At 42.5% G+C, this 24,110-nt stretch overlaps 3 protein-coding genes across 4 annotated transcripts in view; all 3 read left to right on the forward strand.

Annotated features, from left to right (window-relative positions):
* The window catches only part of LOC144269112 (protocadherin beta-16-like), a 30,532-nt gene extending 8,325 nt beyond the window's left edge, over positions 1-22,207 (forward strand). For both annotated transcript variants that reach the window (XM_077824618.1, XM_077824617.1), the window contains exon 2: positions 21,200-22,207. In XM_077824618.1, coding sequence (XP_077680744.1) covers positions 21,200-21,319 — 120 coding nt within the window. In that variant the 3' untranslated portion in view covers positions 21,320-22,207. The remainder of the gene's footprint in view (positions 1-21,199) is intronic.
* On the forward strand, positions 2,556-6,909 carry LOC144269093 (protocadherin beta-16-like). The gene is made up of 2 exons (XM_077824598.1): positions 2,556-4,873; positions 6,888-6,909. The coding sequence occupies exons 1-2, from the start codon at positions 2,556-2,558 to the stop codon at positions 6,907-6,909; spliced, it is 2,340 nt and encodes a 779-aa protein (XP_077680724.1).
* Positions 15,209-19,164, forward strand: LOC144269094 (protocadherin beta-16-like). Its single transcript, XM_077824599.1, has 2 exons — positions 15,209-17,829; positions 18,970-19,164. Exons 1-2 carry the CDS (start codon positions 15,355-15,357, stop codon positions 19,162-19,164), a joined length of 2,670 nt encoding a protein of 889 aa, XP_077680725.1. The 5' UTR covers positions 15,209-15,354.
* Positions 22,208-24,110: the final 1,903 nt, after the last annotated feature.

Here is a 24,110-nt window from a genome sequence, read left to right on the forward strand (position 1 = left end):
CTCTCTGAAGTTAAAGAGACAGGAGACAGCATGCCAACAGATTCTTGCCCAACACACACTCTGTCTCTCTCCCCATACACACTCCCTGTCACACACACTCCTTCTGCTCTCCCCTCCCACATACACTTCCGTTGAAAAGCAGCTGAGAATCTAGTAAAGGATGTCCGTGGAAGGATGGGGTTAAAACCTGCATGGTGATGCTATACCTGCTCCATGGGAAATGCAAAACCTTCCCAAAGCACCCTGAGGCCAGTTGCACAGTGAGATAGCTTGCTAGGCACAGTGCACTGCTCCCTGTGCCCATGCTAGAGCTGCTACTGTGGATGTCCTCTGCTGACTCAAGAAGCATAGTGTGGACATGCAACAGAGGTTTAATTAAAGGGCTTTAATTAAAGTGGCATAACTTTTTTCCACAAAACTCTGTCCTGTAGACAAGGCCTGAGATTACTTCCAAAAATGTCTAGAGATAGTTTTGTAGGGATCTTTTTCTGTAGTTTATTCATATTTTCCACTTTTATGCTGTTCAAGCTAATATTTTAGTACTTGAGTACTTTTCCTTATGTTCTCCTAAGCTATTTTCCTCTCTAAAAACATTTATCAAACTGTGATACTGGTCTCTGTGCAGAGTCTGTGATCTTTGCAAAGCAAGGTTGAAGCTTCTGAACGGAAATTTGAAAAGTTTTGAAATTTGAAAATACATATTGTTTATGTATTTGTTAAGAACTCAATAGCAGTGGAACTATGTGACCTATATAGAGCCCCTTGCAGAACCCTCTGAGGAATCTTTGAAATTTGTTGTGCTTCTTCAGCTGTGCTTTCAGATAGTGAATCTCTGAGATGCTAGTTGCCGGGGTACTACGCGAATGTGAAATGAGGGAGATCAGGGAAACGTTAAAGTAAAATAGAGCAGTCTAAGGAAATGTAAACTGCGCTTTATTTTTCCATCAAATGCTTTGCAATGGGAGTGGCCAGCAGTGGCTGGGGTTTCAAGCGGAAGGTCTTGTAGAAGGAAGGTCTTGTAGAAGGAAGAGGCAATGTTTACTTAAATCCTATGAAATCACCATTATTTACAGCTTCTGGAGTTTATGAACCCATAACAATCAACACCGATGTGAAAGACCCCTATTACATGTATAGCAGTGATATAGTGGCTGATTATGGCATCAATAGGATTTTTGCAGGCAGCAAGTCATTGTCCAGGTTGTTAGTATTTGATTAAAATGACAACGGCTCCTTCATTTTATTACGTCTTCAGAACAGCACTTCTCCATTTAATCACCTGGTTCGCAGAGCAACGAAAGCTGATTATCTTGTGACCAAGGTGGTGACTGCAAATGGAGATTCTGGTCAGAATTCTTGTCCTTCCTACCAATTCCTAAAGACCACTGATATAGCTCTCTTCACAGTCGGAGTGAAAATGGGGAACAAAAATCACAATACCAATTATGGAGCGAGACTTCTTTAAGCAAAATCTAGATGTCATTCTTAAAGACAATGGACGCTTGCCCCAATCCACTTCTGCGATGCTAAATTTACTGCTATTGGATGGGTTTTCATATGCGCATGTGCAAGTCAGTACATAACTACGGAATAGGACTGTGATGGGGTATTGAGTATATACTTCGTTATCTCTTTGGCTTCAATTTGTTGTTCTACTTGTTTCTGTTGTGGCCTGTATTACCATAAAATATACAAAACAAGAGAATCAGGAGAAAGACACTGATCTGCTTCTTCCAGTTGCCATGGGAGACACATTTGTTCCGAATCATTGTGTAGAAGCCAGGACTGGATCCCTTCCCCACACTTCCCTATATGATGTTTGCTTAACAAGTAGGTCCGTCACTAGTTAGTTCTAGTTTATTAGGCCGCGGTTTCCTAGTTTTCCTCTTGGGCACCCTAATAAGCAAAGGAACCATAGGACTTCGAGATTTCCAGGATATCGCTATCGTCGTGGACGAAAGAGAAGAGATGGGACAGGGGATCCACTTGTAGTAACTTCTTTACTTAGCTAGCTGTGAAGAATAAAAGTATTGGCATGTGAGAGAAGAAACTGTGGTGTGGAAGGATCACAGTTACATTGACTATTATATAATTTTGCAACTCTCTATCTCCTCCAATCGGTAATAATCTACCTTAGTATTCCACACTGTTTACTGTGAAATGTTATAACCACAATATGTACTTAAGAGAGAAATCTTTGCTATGCAGTTAATAACTGCACATAGTAAGTTTAAAATGTGAACATAAGACATAGCATGTCTATTTTAGCTGAGCCACAAGGTGGCGATATTAGCAAAGATGGTGCTGAAAATGCAGCTTTTCGGACTCCGTCAGCCCTCAGTGGAAGCCGCACTCAGACTTCTGAATCCAGAAGACAACGGCTCTGCGCCGGGAACGGGTGACAAAGGATTACAGGGAAAGGGCGGATGGAATAATTACAAATAAAGTCAATATTGGAGGACAAATCGTTTACTTTCTAGCACAACATATGAATGGCTGCTGCAGCTTTGCAGAGAGGCCTGTGTTTCAGATCTGACCCGGGAAAGGCTGACGGAATGGAGACTCGCTCCAGGAAAAGGCAAGTTGTGTCTTTCTTTCTATGTTTGTGTGTGTCCGTGGTAACGTGTGAGACGATCCACTATTCTGTGCGTGAAGAGAAGAAAAGCGGGTCCCTAGTTGCTAATATTGCAAAGGATTTGAAACTGGATGTAGGGGAATTGTCTGGTCGCAGTGCCCGTCTGGTTTCTAAAAGCACCAAGCAATATTTTGAGCTGAACACAGGATCCGGGGATGTAATAATAAAGGAGAAGATAGACCGTGAGGATCTGTGCGGACAGAGTGACCCGTGTTTGCTGCAATTTGAAATTGTGTTGGAAAATCCACTGCAGCTGTACCGAATGGAAGTGCAGATAGATGATGTGAATGACAATAACCCTAAATTCTCTAAAAATGAATTCGTTTTAAAAATGCCGGAACTGATCCCCATAAACACCCGCTTCCCCTTAGAAAGGGCCCAAGATTCAGACATAGGAACAAACAACATCCAGAGCTACGCAATCAGCACTAATGAGCACTTCAGCCTGGATGTGCATTCCTGGGGAGACGGCAGTAAATACGCCGAGCTGGTGTTAGAGAAACAATTAGATCGGGAGGAGCAGGCGCAGTTGATGCTGATTCTCACAGCTGCCGATGGGGGCCTGCCACAAAGAACCGGCACAGCCCAAATACGCATTAATGTGCTTGATACCAACGATAACTTCCCCCAGTTTAGTCAGTCAGTGTACAAGGTGCAGTTAATGGAAAATAGTCCTCAGGACACTTTGGTCACTAAGGTTGAAGCTAGTGATTTGGATCAAGGTTCAAATGCAGAAATCACCTATTCATTCGGGCAGGTCCCCGAGCGAGTCCTCAAATTATTTCAGCTCAATCAGTTCACTGGCGAAATCACTGTTTTGGGGATAATTGATTTTGAAGACGCAGAAATGTATGAAGTAGAAGTTCAGGCCACGGATGGTGGGGGGTTTTCTTCGCGCTGCAAAGTCCTGGTGGAGATCGAGGACATGAATGACAACGCCCCGGAAGTGACGCTGACGTCCCTCAGCAGCACCATACCCGAGGACTCCTCCCCTGAGACAGTGGTGGCCCTGTTCAGTGTGAGAGACCGAGACTCCGGGGACAATGGCAGAACGGTCTGCTCCATTCAGGACAATGTCCCTTTTGCTTTAAAATCGACCCTGAAGAATTATTACGAGCTTGTTACACAAAAGCCCCTGGACCGAGAGAAAGTGCCTGAGTATAACATAAGCATCACAGCCACAGACCGGGGGACTCCGAGGCTCACCTCAGTGAGGATCATCCGTGTTCAGCTATCGGATATTAATGACAACCCCCCTGTATTTAATGAAAGTTCGTACGTCATGTACCTGAAGGAGAACAACCACCCGGGCCTGTTGATTGGAACTGTCCATGCTGCTGACCTGGACACAGAGCAGAATGCCAAAGTGACATATTCGGCGTTGCCTGGCAACATCGGTGACCCCCCCTTCTCCTCCTCCATCTCCATAAACTCCGAAAAGGGGAATGTGTACGCTCTGCAGTCTCTGGATTATGAGCAAACGAGGGATTTCCAGGTTACAGTGAGAGCTGCAGATGGCGGGTCCCCTCCACTGAGCTCTGAAGTCATTGTCCGAGTTGTGATAATTGATGAAAATGACAACGCCCCCTTCATTTTATACCCTCTACAGAACAGCAGCTCCCCCGCTAATGACCTGGTTCCCAGATCAGCGGAGGCGGGTTACCTGGTGACGAAGGTGGTAGCTGTGGATGGAGATTCCGGTCAGAATTCTTGGCTTTCCTACCAGCTGCTCAAGGCTACAGACCCAGGTCTCTTCGCTGTGGGTCTCCAAACCGGGGAAGTAAAAACCAGCAGGCCTATAACGAGCCCAGACTCTGTTAAACAGAAACTTATCGTCCTGGTTAGAGACAACGGAGAGCCGCCCAGATCCGCCACCTCGACGCTTAATGTGCTTCTGGTGGATGGGTTTTCAGACGCCTACATGCAGTTACTGGATGTACCACAAGAAGAGGAGCAGCAGGACACATTAACCCTGTATTTAGTCATTTCTTTGTCTTTCGTTTCATTCCTTTTTCTGGTTTGTGTGGTAACAATTATCGCCATCCGGCTATACAAGACAAGGCAGTGCCGAGAGCGGTATGTTCCATCGTCCAGGAACTTTTATTTTGAGCCCAACTTCCCCACAAATCCTACGGACCCGAGAAGCACTGGGACTCTCCCTCAATCTTATTGTTATGAGGTTTGCTTGACAACTGGGTCTGGCACAAGCGAATTTAAATTTCTGAGGCCGCTGGTACCGTCCCTAACCGCTGATCCAAGCGCTGCAGGAAGGTCAGTTCTTGACTCTCAGATTAACTCTCAGCTTAAGGAGGAGAAAGAATCTCTGAGAGAGGTGAGTGCCTATTTCACTCCATTTGCATCAATACCTTGCTTGAATATGTTTGTTTCTGCTGCTATGAAAATTTCTTATATTATTTCCATAAATTTCTGGAGATGTTTTTTCTTCGGGAGCTTTTTCTGTAGTTGATACATTTTTTCCGACTTGTATGATGTTCAGGCTAATATATTTGTACTTAATTCCTTTTTTTATGTTATGCTCTTTTCCTCTCTAAAAGGCCATTCTTCAAAATGTGATATTGTCTGTGTGCAGACTCTCTGAGCTCTGCAAAGAAAGATTGAAGCTTGTCAAAGGAAAATTATAAAAGTAATTGTTTATCTATTTATCAAGAATGCAATAATAGCAGAATTATGTGACCTAGATTGCGAGTTCTGCATGGAATCTGAAATGTTACAAAGAATCTGAGCGTGTCCTTCCTTCTTCAGTAGTATTTTTGGAGGTAATCTATATGAGGTGCAAGTTTTAGGGTTACTGCATGAAGGTGAAAAGACAGAGATCAGGGAAACCTTAAAGTAAAATAGAAGTATCTAAGGGAGGGATCTCCCAACCCCTCCCCAGAATTTCCCCATTATCCCACTCCACAGTGGTCATTATTTATATGCGGTGTTGCCAGTTTAGTCCTTGGTTGGAAATTTGAATTGAAACATAACATATACTTTAAAAGCATATAAAGCATATGATAAAATACTTGTACCTGAAAAAGCATAAGAAGTTTAAAAAGTATGAACAAAGACCAGCTGCCTCACCTAGCTATTGTTTTTTATGACAGTTTTGGTGCCTTCAGTTCAGTGATGCTGACCAACCTAATAATTTGAAATTATAATTTGTAAGCAAGGTCTGAATGAGCTCTCCCCTGACAGCTAGTGATGAGCTGGGCTATGCAGAGGGGAAGGCATCAGGGCCAGACTGTATTTACATGAACACACCTATTCTGCCTCAGTATCCAGCAGACGAGCTGTGTTGCCAAAGTGATCAGATTTGGCTGGTGTTGGGTTACAAATCACTTTAGTAATGAATGTGGGGGTAATGAAATGTTATCTTTATTGTATGAATAAAGGGCAACAGAACTGTACTTGATCTGTCCTGAGAAGGGTGACCTAAGTGCTTAATTTGTGCTAGGGCTGAGCCCTGGCACATGTAGTCTGGGCAGTTCATAGCTCTGGAACCTATGGGCTTGCCATATCAGTTATGAAAGTAAAAAACTTGCTTGAGCTCTGACACATCTTTCATTACAAATTAAGCACTAGTCACCCTCAACTGAACCGCACTCACTAAGCAGAGAGTGTGGATGTCAGATCTCAGTGGAGAGAGAAAGGGAGGGGATAGGTGTTTTGCTTGGTGGTCTGGGCTCTGCCTAAGAGTCACAGCACCATTTGACCTGGCCCTTCCCCTGTTTAAAGATAAAGCTTTTTAGGCTACATGGAGAGTATTTTGTTTTTTTTTTTTTAGTGACCACTAGAGCTGAAATCACTGATAATCAGGTCTAAGTGCTCAGACCTGCTGTGGGACAGTGTTTCAGTGGAAGAGACAGCTCAGCCTGCACTAGCAGTGAGGTTCCCTTACTGAGGGATGAAATCACTGAGAGCTGGGTGGAATCTTGGGAGACCGATTTGCAGAGGTCACAGTGCCAGGTGGCAGCAGAAGGTGGCAGCACAGGGCCATTGGCGACAGAGCAGTGGACTGAATGGTGGCACAATGCACAAGAGTTGACAGAGTGAGTGACCTGAGTGAGTGGTGAGTGGCTGAAGGAATGAACAAGGTGCCTTCTCTCCCCTACCATGCAGGATGAGAGGTGAACTCATGCAAAAGCACCTGTGAACTCTGGGTCTCCACTGACCAAGGACAACAATTATGAATGGGGTTCAGTGGAGAGAGAAAGGAGGGGCATGTTAAAAGAACATTTGTTTGTTTTAGTAACTTTGTGCCAGAATGCTAGGTTTGTGCCTGGGAAACTTATACATTTCCTGCTAGGCCAAGATTTTTGAAATGTATTATTTCCCAAGGTTCTTATCTCACCTTGTTGCTATCTCGAGAGGTCCTTATCTTGGGAAGTTTTTGTACTAAACATTTTTATTATTATACATTATTTTTTACATAAGAACATAAAAACAGCCATACTGTGTTGGACCAATGGTCCATCTAGCCCAGTATCCTGTCTTCCAACTGTGGTCAATACCAGGTGCTTCAGAGGGAATGAACAGAACAGGAAATCATTAAGCGATTCATCCCCTGTCGCCCACTCCCAGTTTCTGGCAAACAGAGGCTAGGGACACTCAGAACATGGTATGGCATCCCTGCCCATCCTGGCAAATAGCCATTGGTGAAGGGCTGGCCTTACCATAAGGTGAACTGAGACGGCCGCCTTAGGTGCCAGACTGTGGGGGTGCGCCACTAGGACCCAGAGTGAAGAAAATTGTGTCTGCTGCTGGTGCATATGTATTCTCTCTCATAACAGGTGTGCAGGAGAAAAGGTGAGAGGGAATAATAGAAAGCAGCAGGACCTGCAGGGAGTGAGAGGAGGAGGAGCCTCTTATGTACCTCTCTAGTACCCCCAGGAGCCTGGACTGATTAACACCAGCTTCTCTTCCTGTTTCTTGCTGCTTCCCTGAACCCACTTGAGGAGAACAGGCAGTCAACTGAAGTAGTAGGAGCCAGTTAGGCCCTTAAGACACTGATATCTTCCCTCACTCAGGCCCTGCTACCAGCCTGCTTATTTGTCCCCTTCAACTGAGTGCTCAGAGCCACTATAGCTGGCACAGAACAGCAGTCATGAGTGAAAGAAGAAAACGCCCCTCTGGGGCAGCATTCAGAAAAAGAAAGAAAGCAAAGGAAGCTTTTCTATCTAAGCAGAAAGGAGCTCTACTGAGATACATAGGCACAAATGTTCATGGTGCGCCTTCCGGCCCCAGTAAGGATGTGAGTGGTGAGGAGATGCCTGATCTTCCAGTTAGTCAGAGTGCAGGTGACCTGGCAGCTTCTGAAGCATCCATATCTCCATCTCAAATGGATGTAACCATGCATATTCCTGAAGAAAACTGTAGGTCACAGAAGAGTGTGGTGGAGGCGCAAGAAACAGCTGCTGCTGAGTTTAATTCCTTAAGTCTAGATGATCCAGGACTATGAACCCACTTGAGCAGTAGCCTGAGGGACTTCCTTGTGCTGCATGGGCCACAGCAAGTGAAAAACTTCATGTTCCCCAAAGACAATGAAAATAGAAGGTTCCATCCAACACATTACTGGCGTGAAATCCCCAATGGTGACAAAGTGGAGAGGCCATGGCTTATGTACTCAAAAACCCAGACTGCTGCATACTGTTTTTGTTGGAAACTCCTGCAGTCTAATGTTCCAGCCACATTGGGTTCTCCAGGAATAAAGGACTGGAAAAATCTGGCTAGAAATCTGGCATGCCATGAGAAGGCAGCAAATCACCAGAGAGCATTCGTAGGTGGAAAGAACTTGAGATGAGACTAAGGTTAAAGGCCACCATAGATGATCAACATCAAGAGAAGATTGCATCAGGGTCTCTTTACTGGCCAAATGTTCTGAAAAGGCTCATTGCCATTGTGAGAATGCTTGCTACCCAAAACCTAGCACTTCAGATCAGCTGTATGTGCCAAACAATGGAAACTTCCTTAAAATTGTGGAGCTGACGGCTGAGTTTGATGCTGTACTCCAGGAGCATCTAACAAGAGTCACCACCCAAGAAATGTACACACACCACTACCTTGGAAAAACAATTCAAAATGAGATCATACAGTTACTGGCAACAATAGTTAAATAGAAGATTGTGGCAGATCTGAAGTCAGCAAGATATTACTCTGTTATTCTGGACGGCACACCTGACATCAGCCATATGGAACAAATGACTTTAAAGGTGCGTTTTGTAACAAGAACAGAACCTAGTGAAAATGTCCCTGCAATGATGACTGTCAGAGAGCATTTTGTAGAATTCATTGACATTGATGATACTACAGGAGCTGATATGACAAATGTGCTTCTTAAAAAGCTGGAAGATACGGGAATTGCGATAGCTGACATGAGAGGTCAGGGCTACGATAATGATGCCAACATGAGAGGAAAGAACAGAGGAGTGTAGACACGGATTCGAGAGTTAAACCCTCCAGCTTTTTTTGTCCCATGCGGTTCTCATTCATTGAACTTGGTGGTCAGTGATGCAGCATCAGGTTCTAGTGAGGCTGCTGAATTTTTTAATGTAATTCAAAGCATCTATGTATTTTTCTCTGCATCAACTCATCAATGGCAAATTTTGAAGCAACATCTGGGAACATCCTCTCTGACCCTGAAACCACTGAGTGCCACACGATGGGAAAGTCGAGTGGAGGCGATAAAGCCTACCAGAAACACAGTTGGGAAGATAGATGATTCCATAGTTGCCATTATGGAGGATAATGCTATGACAGGAACTGTTCTTGGGAGAACAGTGGCAGAGGGAAATGGAATCACCAGAAACATACATAACTTCAAATTTCTGTGTGGCTTAGTGTTGTGGCATGACATACTGTTTGAAATAAATGTTGTAAGCAAGAGACTCCAAGGAGTTGACCTTGATATATCTGGAGCAATGGAACAACTGGACAAAGCAAAGTCATACCGATAGTCTTACCGGTCAGAGGAGGGATTTCAAAATGTTGTGAAGAGTGCACAGAATTGGCAGAGGAACTTCACGCTGAAGCTATTTTCCCACCCATTCAAGAATACAAGAGTCACCGAAGAAGAAGACATTTTGATTCCGAGGCACGAGATAGTCCCATAAGAAACCCCAAACAACAATTCAAAGTTGAATTCTTTAACCAGTTGCTAGATTGTGCAATACAGTCAGTTGAAGAACATTTCATGCAGCTCAAGGAACATAGTATATTTTGGATGTTGTATGATATTCCAAAACTCCTCACTGTACCTGAACAAGACCTACACCAGCAATGCAGGGCACTAGAGACAGTGTTGACACATGAGGACATGCACGATATTGATGCGAGTGATTTAGGTGATGAATTGAGAGGCCATTTCAAGATACATTTCAGCAGGACCAACTCCAAAGGCTGTTCTGGAATATTTGTGCACAAATAAGATGACCACCCTCATTCCAAATGCTTTTATTGCTCTGCGCATACTTCTAACACTTCCTGTAATGGTTGCCAGTGGAGAATGCAGCTTCTCCAAGTTGAAGTTAATAAAAACACATCTACACTCCACAATGACACAGGAGAGGCTGGTCAGCTTTGTAACCGTCTCAATAGAGCATGAGCTGGCCCAGACTGTGGACCTTCAGCAGGAAGCAGTTCAAATCTTTGCAACCAAGAAGGCACGGAAAGCACCACTTTGATTATTCAAACAGATAAAAATGCCAGTGTTTACTATGCAGACAAGAAAAGTTACATTTGCTGTTCAAATTTTTGAACAAGGCATTTTAAGTTGTTAGTTCTCCTTTATTGGGGTAGGTAGCAGAGCAGTACCATGAAAGGAGTAGAACAGGAAGAAGGCAAAAGTGAGACCTTTCAAAGTTTTGGCCCAAGTGAGGGGGCATGGGGGCATCATTTGAGCTCACCGCCTCAGGTGCCAAAATGTTGTGGGCTGGCCCTGCATTGGTGGACCTATCCTCCATGAACTTATCTAGTTTTTTTTAACCCTGTTATAGTTTTGGTCTTCTCAACATCCCTTGGGGAAAAGTTCCACAGGTTGACACTGTGTTGTGTGAAGTACTTTCTTTTGTTTGTTTTAAACCTGCTGCCTATTAATTTAATTGCATGACCCCTAGTTCTTGTATTATGTGAAAGAGTAAATAACATTTCCTTATTCACTTTCTCCACACCAGTCAAGATTTTATAGACCTCTATCATATCCCCTCTTAGTCATCTCTTTTCCAACCTTAAAAATCCCAGTCTTTTTAATCTCTCCTCACATAGAATCTGTTCCTTACCCCTAATCATTTTGGTTGCCCTCCTCTGTACCTTCTCCAATTCCAATATATCCTTTTTGAGATGGGGCAACCAGAAATGCATGCAGTATTCAAGATGTGGATGTACATGGATTTATGTAGTGAAAGTGTAGCAGCTTGTTTTGCGAGACCAATCAGCAAAGCCAATGCTGACAAAACTACATGAAAAGACTGCAAAATACTAAGCCTCTGGACTGCATCGACATGCAGAGAGTCTTATAAGCCAGTCACTGTCAAAGCCAATTTTAGAAGTACTTAATGAGGCTGTTAAGTATGCTGGAGACACAACACCGTTTATATGAATAAACAGAGCTGTCACATCATGCTTTCTATTTAAGCAAGAGATACCACATGCTACAAACTGGAGGCCAGTGTTAAGTGCATTGTCACTTGTTAATCTTGAAGTGGACACTGGATCCAAATAAGATAGGCAAACGCTCACTATCTTTCACAAGGAACTCAACTGACTGACTAGAAGCATGCGGTGCAACAGTGAAAGATTCAGCCATTGGAAAAGTGAAGAACTCTCACCACATTCAAAAAATGTGTATACATGATTGATGAATGCACCAATGCAAATGGGCATCAAGTATTAAGTCATTATGTATGTTATCTTGATGTCACTGGTAGGCCAATAGATGCGTTTCTAGATGTTCAAGTTATAGAAGACATATTGACTGCATCTGTGACAACCCACATCTTAGAAGAGTTAAATGCTTGTAAATTGAACGCCAAACAGATGGCTGCTTGTGCATTTGATGAAGTTGCAAATTTCTCTAGAAGACATAGTGGAGTACAAGCTTTGCTCAGAGAAAAGTGTAACGCTAATATCTCCTATACCTGGGGTAGGCAACCTATGGCATGCATGCAAAAGGCGAGACACGTGAGCTGATTTTCAGTGGCACTCACACTGCCCGGGTCCTGGCCCCCGGTCCAGGGGGCTCTGCATTTTAATTTAATTTTAAATGAAGCTTCTTATACATTTTAAAAACCTTATTTACTTTACATACAACAATAGTTTAGTTATATATTAAAGACTTATAGAAAGAGACCTTCTAAAAACATTAAAATGTATTACTGGCATGCGAAACCTTAAATTAGAGTGAATAAATGAAGACTTGGTGCACCACTTCTGAAAGGTTGCTGACCCCTGTCCTATACACACTGTAGAGGCCATCTACTCCAGCTAACACTAGTACGAAATGCAGAATCTTCAGAAGACATTTAAAAAGCCATAAAGGACTGAACATCTTCTGAAAAATAGAAGATACACTGGGACTGAAGTTTAAATTAGTCCAACCTGGGAAAACCCACTGGTTTTCTTATGAGTGATCCTTGGCTGTTGTCTTAAAATTACTGCAACCATTATTACTGGTTTTGGAAACTACCTACCAAGATGGGATGGGATCTAAGTAGTCCAGCTGGAAGACTATCACCATTCTCTCTTGTCAGTCTACTGTTGAAATCACTTGGGTCATTAAACAATGCCATCAAGGCATCTGCTAAAACAGTAGTAGATTTTTGTCCAGCAATAGAAGCTCCATTTGGATCAATCAGAGAGAGATCAATTGAAAACATACTGGAATAAGCAAAGACTTCAGTCCAGAACTTGACTAATGAAGGCAGTTATATTGAATCTTTAAGTGAAGAGGACATGAAGTGTTTGTTAAGCCAGCTGATTGATTCTTACAAATCTACATCAGGGACTTCTGGATTATACTCAATCTCTGTGTAGCTTTTACAGATGCCTGTCTTATAAAACATCGACAACTGAGTGGAATGAGACACTACCAGCAATGAGGCTTCTATGAGATCAGGGCAGAATACAGAATTTGAACACAGAGTGCAATATCATACAGTGAATGAAGATTTGACTTCAGCTTCTTCTTTATCATCACTAGTGGTTTGACCCAATCTTTGTGCTATGTTTACGGGGATGAAAGAAGTAGGAATTCATTTCTTGCTACTCCCAGTCATAACAGCTACAACTGAACATTCTTTATACTCATTGAATAGAATTTTGTGTTCTCAAAGAAGTCACCTTCTTCCTGATCATGAGCATATCATGAAGGACTGAAAGTACTGGACACACAAGAAGCCACTTAAGATGAAAACATTGCATTCGAGAAGCTCATTAACAGAGCTGAGCAAAATTACAAGAAACCAGGAAGGACGTAGATATGTAGGGCTTCACAGTAGGCTTGAGGAGCCAGCTTTAATTTGTATGATTTTAAAACATGAGTAAAATATAATAAAATTGTCATGAAACATTTTTCAGGTTTTACTATGGTTCCATACAGCACACCTTTGCCCTCCTGGTCTCACCCCTGGTAGGCCTTAACCCCCCTGTAAATTTGTTTCCCTCTCCCACCCCCATTCAGTTCCTGGGGAAAACACTGATTAAGGAAAATGTAAACTTCACCTTATTTGTCCATCAAACCCTTTGCAATATGAGCAGCCAGCAGTGGCCGCGGTCTTGATGAAGGGGGTACTTATAGAAGGAAGACGCAATGTTTATTGATATTCTATAAAATGAACATCATTTACAGCTTCTGGAGTTTATGAATCCATAGCAATCAATACAGATGTGAAAGACCCCTATTATATGCATATATAAGAATGGCCATACTGCATCAGTCCAAAGGTCCCTCTAGCCCAGTATCCTGTCTTCCGACAGTGGCCAATGCCGGTGCCCCAGAGGGAATGAACAGAACAGGTAATCATCCAGTGATCCATCCCCTGTCACTCATTCCCAGCTTCTGGCAAACAGAGGTTGGGGACACCATCCATGCTCATCCGAGCTAATAGCCATTGATGGACCTATCGTCCATGAACTTATCTAGTTCCTTTTTTAAAGCTGTTCTGGTCTTGGCCTTCACAACATTCCCTGGCAAAGAGTTCCACAGGTTGTGCGCTGTGTGAAGAATTTGAAGAAATACTTCCTTTTGCTTGTTTTAAACCTGCTGCCTATTAATTTCATTTGTGCCCCATAGTTCTTGTGTTATGAGAAGTGGTAAATAACACCTCCTTATTTGTTTTCTCCACAGCAGTCATGATATTATAAACCTCAGTCATATCCCCCCTTATCTGTCTCTTTTCCAAGCTGAAAAGTCCCAGTCTTATTAATCTCTCCTCTATTATAGTGATTTAGTGGCAGCTGATGGAATCAATAGGATTTTTAGAGGCAGCAAGTAATTGTCCAAGTTATTTGATTAAAATGATAATGCCCCCTTCATTTTATGCCCTCTTCAGAACAGGACCTCTCCCATTTAATGACCTAGTTCGCAGAGCAAGGAAGGCAAATTGGTGGCTGTTGATTGAGATTCTGGTCAAATTCTTGTCTTTCCTACCAACTGCTGAAGGCCGCTGATGCAGATCTATTCACTGTCCGACTCCAAAATGGGGAAAAGAAACCACGATCTCATTTACACAGCGTGACTCCTTTATGCAAAAGCTAAGTATTATTAAAGACAATGGACACCTCCCCAGTCTGCTGCTGCGATGCTAAATATACTGCTCGTGGAGGATTTTCAGATGCACATATGCAATCCAGTGACATAACTACGCAAGAGAAATGTGATGGGATATTAAATATATACATTACTTCTCTATGGCTTCAGTTTCATTTTTCTTGTTTCTGTTATGGCCTGTATTGCCATAAAATATATAAGATAAAAAAATCAGGAGAAAGATAGGTTTGCTTCTTACAGTTGTCATGGGAGACCCATTGTGTCGAATAATACTGTAGCAGCCAAGAGGAGATCCCTTCCCCACAATTACCTATATGATGCATACTTAATCACAGGGTCGATCCTAGATTTACTCTAGGACAACGTAATAGAAAAGGGAATCATAGATTTAGGAATTCCCAAAATATTGTAACTTTGTAGATGAAGGAGACGCAATGGGACATGTGATCAACTTGCAGTAACTTGTTTACTTAGCTAGCTGTGAAGAATAAAAGTATTGGTATGTGAGAGAAGGAAGTGTGGTGTGGAAGGATCACAATTCAATTAACTATTATATTATTTTGCAACTCTCTATCTCCTCCAATCGGTAGTAATTTGCCTTAATATTTCAGAGTTTTCACTGTGAAATATTATAACCACAATATGTACTTAAGAGAGAAATCTTTGCTGTGCAGTTAATAACTGCACATAGTAAGTTTAAAATGTGAACATCATAGCATGTCTTATTTTAGCTGAGCCACAAGGTGGCGATATTAGCAAAGATGGTGCTGAAAATGCAGCTTTTCGGACTCCGTCAGCCCTCAGTGGAAGCCGCACTCAGACTTCTGAATCCAGAAGACAACGGCTCTGCGCCGGGAACGGGTGACAAAGGATTACAGGGAAAGGGCGGATGGAATAATTACAAATAAAGTCAATATTGGAGGACAAATCGTTTACTTTCTAGCACAACATATGAATGGCTGCTGCAGCTTTGCAGAGAGGCCTGTATTTCAGATCTGACCCGGGAATGGCTGGCGGAATGCAGACTCGCTCCAGGAAAAGGCAAGTTGTGTCTTTCTTTCTATGTTTGTGTGTGTCCCTGGTAGCTTGTGAGACGATCCGCTATTCTGTGCGTGAAGAGAAGAAAAGCGGGTCCCTAGTTGCTAATATTGCAAAGGATTTGAAATTGGATGTAGAGAAATTGTCTGGTCGCAGTCTCCGGCTGATTTCTAAAAGCACCAAGCAATATTTTGAGCTGAACACAGGATCCGGGGATGTAATAATAAAGGAGAAGATAGACCGTGAGGATCTGTGCGGACAGAGTGACCCGTGTTTGCTGCAATTTGAAATTGTGTTGGAAAATCCACTGCAGCTGTACCGAATGGAAGTGCAGATAGATGATGTGAATGACAATAACCCTAAATTCTCTAAAAATGAATTCGTTTTAAAAATACCCGAACAGATCCCCATAAACACCCGCTTCCCCTTAGAAAGGGCCCAAGATTCAGACATAGGAACAAACAACATCCAGAGCTACGCAATCAGCGCTAATGAGCACTTCAGCCTGGATGTGCATTCCTGGGGAGACGGCAGTAAATACGCCGAGCTGGTGTTAGAGAAACAATTAGATCGGGAGGAGCAGGCGCAGTTGATGCTGATTCTCACAGCTGCCGATGGGGGCCTGCCACAAAGAACCGGCACAGCCCAAATACGCATTAATGTGCTTGATACCAACGATAACTTCCCCCAGTTTAGTCAGTCAGTGTACAAGGTGCAGTTAATGGAAAATAGTCCTCAGGACACTTTGGTCACTAAGGTTGAAGCTAGTGATTTGGATCAAGGTTCAAATGCAGAAGTCACCTATTCATTCGGGCAGGTCCCCGAGCGAGTCCTCAAATTATTTCAGCTCAATCAGTTCACTGGCGAAATCACTGTTTTGGGGATAATTGATTTTGAAGACGCAGAAATGTATGAAGTAGAAGTTCAGGCCACGGATGGTGGGGGGTTTTCTTCGCGCTGCAAAGTCCTGGTGGAGATCGAGGACATGAATGACAACGCCCCGGAAGTGACGCTGACGTCCCTCAGCAGCACCATACCCGAGGACTCCTCCCCTGAGACAGTGGTGGCCCTGTTCAGTGTGAGAGACCGAGACTCCGGGGACAATGGCAGAACGGTCTGCTCCATTCAGGACAATGTCCCTTTTGCTTTAAAATCGACCCCGAAGAATTATTACGAGCTTGTTACACAAAAGCCCCTGGACCGAGAGAAAGTGCCTGAGTATAACATAAGCATCACAGCCACAGACCGGGGGACTCCGAGGCTCACCTCAGTGAGGATCATCCGTGTTCAGCTATCGGATATTAATGACAACCCCCCTGTATTTGATGAAAGTTCGTACGTCATGTACCTGAAGGAGAACAACCACCCGGGCCTGTTGATTGGAACTGTCCATGCTGCTGACCTGGACACAGAGCAGAATGCCAAAGTGACATATTCGGCGTTGCCTGGCAACATCGGTGACCCCCCCTTCTCCTCCTCCATCTCCATAAACTCCGAAAAGGGGAATGTGTACGCTCTGCAGTCTCTGGATTATGAGCAAACGAGGGATTTCCAGGTTACAGTGAGAGCTGCAGATGGCGGGTCCCCTCCACTGAGCTCTGAAGTCATTGTCCGAGTTGTGATAATTGATGAAAATGACAACGCCCCCTTCATTTTATATCCTCTACAGAATAGCAGTTCCCCCGCTAATGACCTGGTTCCCAGATCAGCGGAGGCGGGTTACCTGGTGACGAAGGTGGTAGCTGTGGATGGAGATTCCGGTCAGAATTCTTGGCTTTCCTACCAGCTGCTCAAGGCTACAGACCCAGGTCTCTTCGCTGTGGGTCTCCAAACCGGGGAAGTAAAAACCAGCAGGCCTATAACGAGCCCAGACTCTGTTAAACAGAAACTTATCGTCCTGGTTAGAGACAACGGAGAGCCGCCCAGATCCGCCACCTCGACGCTTAATGTGCTTCTGGTGGATGGGTTTTCAGACGCCTACATGCAGTTACTGGATGTACCACAAGAAGAGGAGCAGCAGGACACATTAACCCTGTATTTAGTCATTTCTTTGTCTTTCGTTTCATTCCTTTTTCTGGTTTGTGTGGTAACAATTATCGCCATCCGGCTATACAAGACAAGGCAGTGCCGAGAGCGGTATGTTCCATCGTCCAGGAACTTTTATTTTGAGCCCAACTTCCCCACAAATCCTACGGACACGAGCGTCACTGGGACTCTCCCTCAATCTTATTATTACGAGGTTTCCTTGACAACTGGGTCTGGCACGAGCGAATTTAAATTTCTGAGGCCACTGGCACCGTCTCTACCCGCTGACCCCAGCGTTGCAGAAGGGTCCGTTCTTAACTCTCAGATTAACTCTCAGCTAAAGGAGGAGAAAGAATCTCTGAGAGAGGTGAGTGCCTATTTCACTCCATTTGCATCAATACCTTGCTTGAATATGTTTGTTTCTGCTGCTATGAAAATTAGTTGACTGGAACATTTTACAAATATTGAGAAATATTTCATTTTCTAGGGAGCTTTTCTGTTTATTGTCCAACGTATTTTTGAAATGTTAGTATGTGCGGGCTAATATAATTGCACAGTAACGCTCTAAATGAGTTTGCCAGACTGGTTCTGATCTTCTTGCGTTCTGTGTGTTCTCTACCAAGAAAGATTTAAACTTGTCAAAAGAATTATTTGGATGTTAATTATCAAGGGCTCATTAACATCAGAATTATCTGATCCTTGTACAATATTCCTAAGGGGACGCCCTGAAGTCTAAAATTTTACAAGGAAATTGAGGCGGAACTTGCTTTTTTAGCAGTGTTTTTGCTGAGGTGTGGATTTTAGGACTAATGCCTCAATATGTAATGAAGGAGATCTGGGAAACAAAGTAAAATAGAAGTATCTAAGGAAAATGTATCCTCCCACAATATGTAAACTACACCTTTGTTTTCCATTAAACCCTTTGCTATGTGAGCAGCAAGCAGTGGCAGAGGTTTCAATGAGGGGGATATGTATTGAAGGAATGGGCAATGATGGCTTAAATCCTGTAACATCATCACCAGTTCGAGCTTCATGAGCTTTTGTACCCATGACAATCAACGTAGATGTTATAAGCCAGTATTATATGCACACAGCTGATGTAGCTGCAGTTAGTGGTATTAGCAGGATTTTTATAGGCAGCAAGTGTTCGGGAAATGGGTGAAGAACGGAACAGAGTCCAGAGTCCCAGGAGAAGCAATTATCTAGAGCAACTAAGGAAATTCACTGTGTACAAGTAATGTCCGATGGATGTGGATGTGTAGAAACACCGCTGGCTAGTACCTTGTCTAACAATGCTGAAAATACAGGGTCCGGTCCTCTGCTGAGGAAATCTCCGACAGGCGCAACTGAGGATGGGGGGAGGCGTAATTCAATATAAAGCAGCCGGGCTTGGTACCAGCTTAGCTCTCTGTTTTTGTGTCGAATGGATGGAAGTGCATAGCCCGTGGGAAGTAATAATAGTATAACTGTTTTGCGTTATGAGATTGAATGTGTTTAATGATTGTAGGAGGCCGTGTCCAAACGCATTCTCCTGACGTTACACTTGTTGGTTGATAATATTTATGTCCTCTCTGGGGTGAACTGTGGCATTGACTCATATTGTACTGTCCCTGAGGCAAAACCCACAGGAAGAGAGGTCCCGGGAGATTCCACTTTCTGGAGTTTGCTACCGATCTTACCCTCAGGTGGAGGGATGTATTAAGGGAGAAAAGGAAGGTATACAAAGAATACAAGGAGTGTGGATCGATAGGGGAAATAAATCTGACTTCTCAGAGGAGATGTTCCCCATGTTCTTCTCTGGCTCTCCACACTCTGTAGCAGCCCCCTCCTCCCCTTTCTCTGCTTTCTCCATGGACAGAGGAAACCCAGAAGCCAAATCTGATGGAATCGTCACCTCCCGCTGGTCTTGCTTGAAGTATTTCTGCTGGTTTGGGAGGGGAGCAGGCATTAGAATTAGCTGTAAAAATGGGGGAACGTGAGGCGAAACTTAATACCCATTATTCTAGCACAGTGGCCAAATTCCATCAATTTCTGCTCTCTTCCACCAGAACAAAGGTGAAAGAGCATCTAGCCTTTAGTAAGTACAAAGAACGAAGGTCAAGAATAAGTGTGCCTTAATTCTGGCTCTTCATTTTCCAGATAATGGATACAACTAAAATGAGGTTTTATGGGCCTGGTGTTTGCAAAGGGTTTACAGACTTTTTTTCCCCACCAAAAAGAGAGAGAGAGAGGGGAGGGAAAGAGAGAGAATTACAATAATCAAGCAGTGTTTCAGATAGAGTTTGTCATTCAAGAATAATTTTGTTACACCTGTCCTAACAAATATCTTGAACCTAGGAACTTGCGGTTGTTGTGACTATTAGTAATGGCTAATTGGTGAATTATTATTACTATACATGAATATGTGTATAGATTTTTTTAAAAACCTATAATCTACAGAGTCTTTTTTCTCTGTAAAAATGACATTGAGGTTTTAGATATCTTAAATCTACTGCCAAGAATCCTGAATTAATTAAAACAGAGATCTGTGAAAGTAAAATGTACTCCCCAAGACATTTTAGTATAAATGATCATTTCTAATTATTATCTAAAGATAACCTGGAGTTCAACATAATTAATGAATTCTTTGATTATAGTAATTTCTTTTGGGAGAACTGTCTGGATTTGGATACCTAAGATAGAATGGCAAAGTGCTCCAAAAGAAAACCCGCACTTCCCCTTCAGGAGATGTAAACAGCAAATACAAAACTGATATTAAAGACATCAATATGCCAGCTGGTGTAAATCGACATAGCGCCGCGGAAGTAAATGGTGGTGGAGGAGGGGCAATTGACAGCATCTGAGCATCTGGCACTTGGACAGCCCTGATCATGGAAAAAATCAGCGTTTATGCTGGCACTTTGTCGGGGTTATGCAGCGTTCCTACAGAAAGTATTAACCAACAGTTAATTAGTTCCTATCAAAATAAGTTATTCCTAACTCTTACAAATCTATTTTAAAAAATTAAGACGATCTAGTTGGTTATTATTACTCCTAATGATCCTGGCCTCACATTTTTAAATTGACTCATGATTTTTTAAGCCTACCTTTTTGATGCCCAGCATTAGACACTCAAGCCCTTATTTTTCAGAGTCATGGAGTACCCATCACTCCCATTGAGTTCTGTGGGAGTTCTGGGTACTAAACAGTTCTGAAAACTAGGCCCAAGATGTCTGGAATTGGGCACATACAACCAATGACCACATTTGAACATTTTGGCTTAAACAAACAGCAAGCTAATGATCTTTTTGAATCAGCCACCTAAATTACCATAAAGCTTTTCCAGATTTGTAAGTGTAAACACCTCACAGGGGATGTAAGATGTTCCGGACAGTTTTTGAAAGACAGAAATACAAATAGAAATACAACGAAGTGGATATCGCTGTATTTGGCTAATCAAATTACATTTACTTCTGAATTTTCACACTGTAAAATTTCCCTCCGAGTTGTATAGATACACAGTGCCCTATTTTAGGGTTTCATTAAACATGAGCATTTAAATTATAGGATGTAGGTACAGGCCAGATCCTGCTCCCATTGAAATCAATGGCAAAACTTCCGCTGACTTCAAATAGAACGATATCCCAGCCACAGATCTGTGAGATGAAGCCCTGATTGCATGTCCCTCCGTGCACACGAATGCCTGCGTTCTTCGTAACAGCCGATAATGACGCCACATCATTCTATATTGTTTGCAGGGCAGAGCTTCTGTCTCTGAAGACTCCATATCCAGATCTTCAGGCGCAGGCTGTATTGTTAACAAGGTGACAGGGATAAATGGGAACAGTAGACAAAACGGTTGGCTTTCCTACCAATAGATGAGAAAAACCAGCTCTGCTTTGTTCAACTATCAGACATCATAAAGGAGCAATGAGAATCAAGAGGCTTATCGCCCTCCAAGAAACTTTCAAGAAGGTACAGGCCCTTTCTGTAAGAGAGCAAGGATATGTATTTCTATATTATGTAATTCTTTATTCCTGGTTTTTCACGTAGACCTTTGCGTTTATGGTATGACTATTGAAGGAGAGAAGGAGCTCCTATAGCATGCTTGCTTTGCAGATTCCACCTAGCCCTTAGTGTATTATTTTTAGAGCTTGACAACGTCTACTTTATCTAGATATAAAGGAAACATAATAAGTCAAACCTAAGCTTTAACAGTAATTTATCATAAACCACCTTTCCCATGATTCTCCCTTATGGAGATGATTATGTAATAGTGTGTTGATTTTCTGAAACCTCTTTTCAGTGTACAAGTTTAATGTTCAATGAAAATTAAGAATAAATTTCACTTACAAAGTAATTATGTATTAACAAATAGAAGCTGGTTAAATTAAAGCTGCTTGGCCGCAATGTACATTGCATATTTAGTCGGGAGGTTGAGCTTTGTGTATATTGTAAAATGTGTATTTTCAAAATTGTAGTCTTTTTTTCTAACCATATGAAACTGAAACTAATAGTTATAACTCATTTTGAGATCCTTGGTTAAAAGATACTGTAGAAGTGACGAGTAATATTGCATTAGTCGAACGTTAGTAAAATAGGTTAAAAGTGATACAGTAAACTTTAAACATTTTGTAGTGTGTAATGAGTTAAGATAAATCTCTTTCCTTCTGTCTTCATTTAATTTCATTACCGAATATAATATTTCAGATAAAGGGAACATGGTGTAATTTTCCACGTTGTTTACAAGATTTTAAAAATCGAGTTTCTGGTGACCATAACACTAATAAAAACAATTGTTAAAATGGATTTAGATTGACTTTTTATCCGTTGATTCTAACGATTGGTAGCTGTGCTGCGAGATCAGATTCTGTGAAGCAAAGTCATCAGGGGACATGTTCTTAAAGCACCGATTTCTAATGACATGTTCTGGGGTTTGGTGGATGGACTGTCCCTCCAGAACGTGAGGGCTTGTGGACCGTGTATGCAGGAAGGATGGCTATGAAATCTGATCCCATTGCTGGCAGGAAGAGAGTGTGGGAAAGTACAGACCTGTTTAAACATGCCCTCTTTTACATGAATGAGTCGCTCCCAGGCAGCAGAGGAAATGCAGCTCCCATTGAAGTCAGGCATTGAAGTTGGTTCCGTCTACAAATCTTCATTAGGTGGGAGAAGTCGGGGAAATTTCTTCTAACATTTAACTAAAACATAAAAAGAGTGAAAAATGTATCAGACAAATGAATACCTGGGCCAATGTTTTTAAAAACTGGAGTTAAAAGGTGGGTTCTTAAATCCCCATACTGACACCTAAATAACGACCTAATTTTCCAAAGTGCTGAGCGTCCAGCACCTTCCATCGAAATCAGTGTCAATGAGCCTGTTCAGCACTTTGAAACACTAGACCAGTCTTTTGTAGGTGCCTAAATATGGTTCAAGAACCATCACTTCTGAAAATCTTGAACCCCTTTACAAAACTGGACTGCAAGAGCCCCTCCACTTTTCCAGTGCCGAACTTCAAATATGAGGGGAGGAGAATTTATTTATTTATTTACTTATTTGCGTCTGCACTCAATAGATCTGTCATATTTTAGGGAGAATCCAGTACCTATAAACTATTAGCTGGGTATTCCCAGGGCCCAAGGACATTTAACCTATGTGGCACTATTTCTACTATTGTGGGTGGCCCCTGGCAGTGTTTTAGTGCAGAGTTCCTTTTTGTGCATATAGCAGAAGTTTGTCGTCTTAAAATGATTAATTATTATAACAACCACTTCTAACTGGTAGAGCAGTCAGCAACTTCTCCCAATAACGTACCAAAGATCTAGACATAGGATTCCTTCCTTATTGTGCGCCTCCATTCAAACCTAGATGTAATTGTCACCCTTGACGTCATCTACGGTGTTTGCGCTCTTTCTGCTTTCCCATTTCTTTCTTGGAACCTATGCTGCTCAGCTGGTTTTAGATTCCTGGTACTCCTAGTAGTAAATTTCCCAACCTTATATCTTCGCAGAGCATAGGTTCTAGCTGCCTCATTCGGGGATCCCACTTCTAGCTGACGTTCTTCCATATTTTCTGGATTCTTATTATACGTTACTGTCCTTTATTCAGGAACGTTCAGTCTTTGGGAAATAGTCATAGCAATTTCCCCATACTTCCTGCTATGACTACGGAATTAGGGTCCGATGGCCCTCCATCGAAGTGAAAGGGATTTCTCCACTGACTTCAGTGGGAGCAGGAATATATTTACTCAGAACGCTGGAAAATGCGATCGGGTTAGGGTTTAACATGAGATACACACGTAAGGAACCGTGTATTTTCAACATGCTATCACCGATTAAATAGAGCCTAGAAACACATGACATGATTCATCCGAAGACGGTGAAGTCATTGTTAGACTCTGTCATGACAGAAATAGTCTGAAAAGCTGAGCAACTGCAATTGTGACTATCCCAGTATTGAATCGTTCTCTGCCTGAGCTCATGGCTGCTTTGTCCCACCATCAGACACCACATATTGGAAGACGGGAGAGAGAATTTTCTCCATTCATTAGCACTTTCCTTTTAAGACAGTTGTTAAATGATTGACATCTGATGGAACAGAAAAAACTATCAAACTATTAAGTTGCCAACATATTTCTAAATTCTGTTCATTTTCCTAAAGGTAATGGAA

The sequence above is a fragment of the Eretmochelys imbricata genome, chromosome 8 (genome assembly GCF_965152235.1).
Source record: "Eretmochelys imbricata isolate rEreImb1 chromosome 8, rEreImb1.hap1, whole genome shotgun sequence".
NCBI lineage: Eukaryota > Metazoa > Chordata > Testudines > Cheloniidae > Eretmochelys > Eretmochelys imbricata.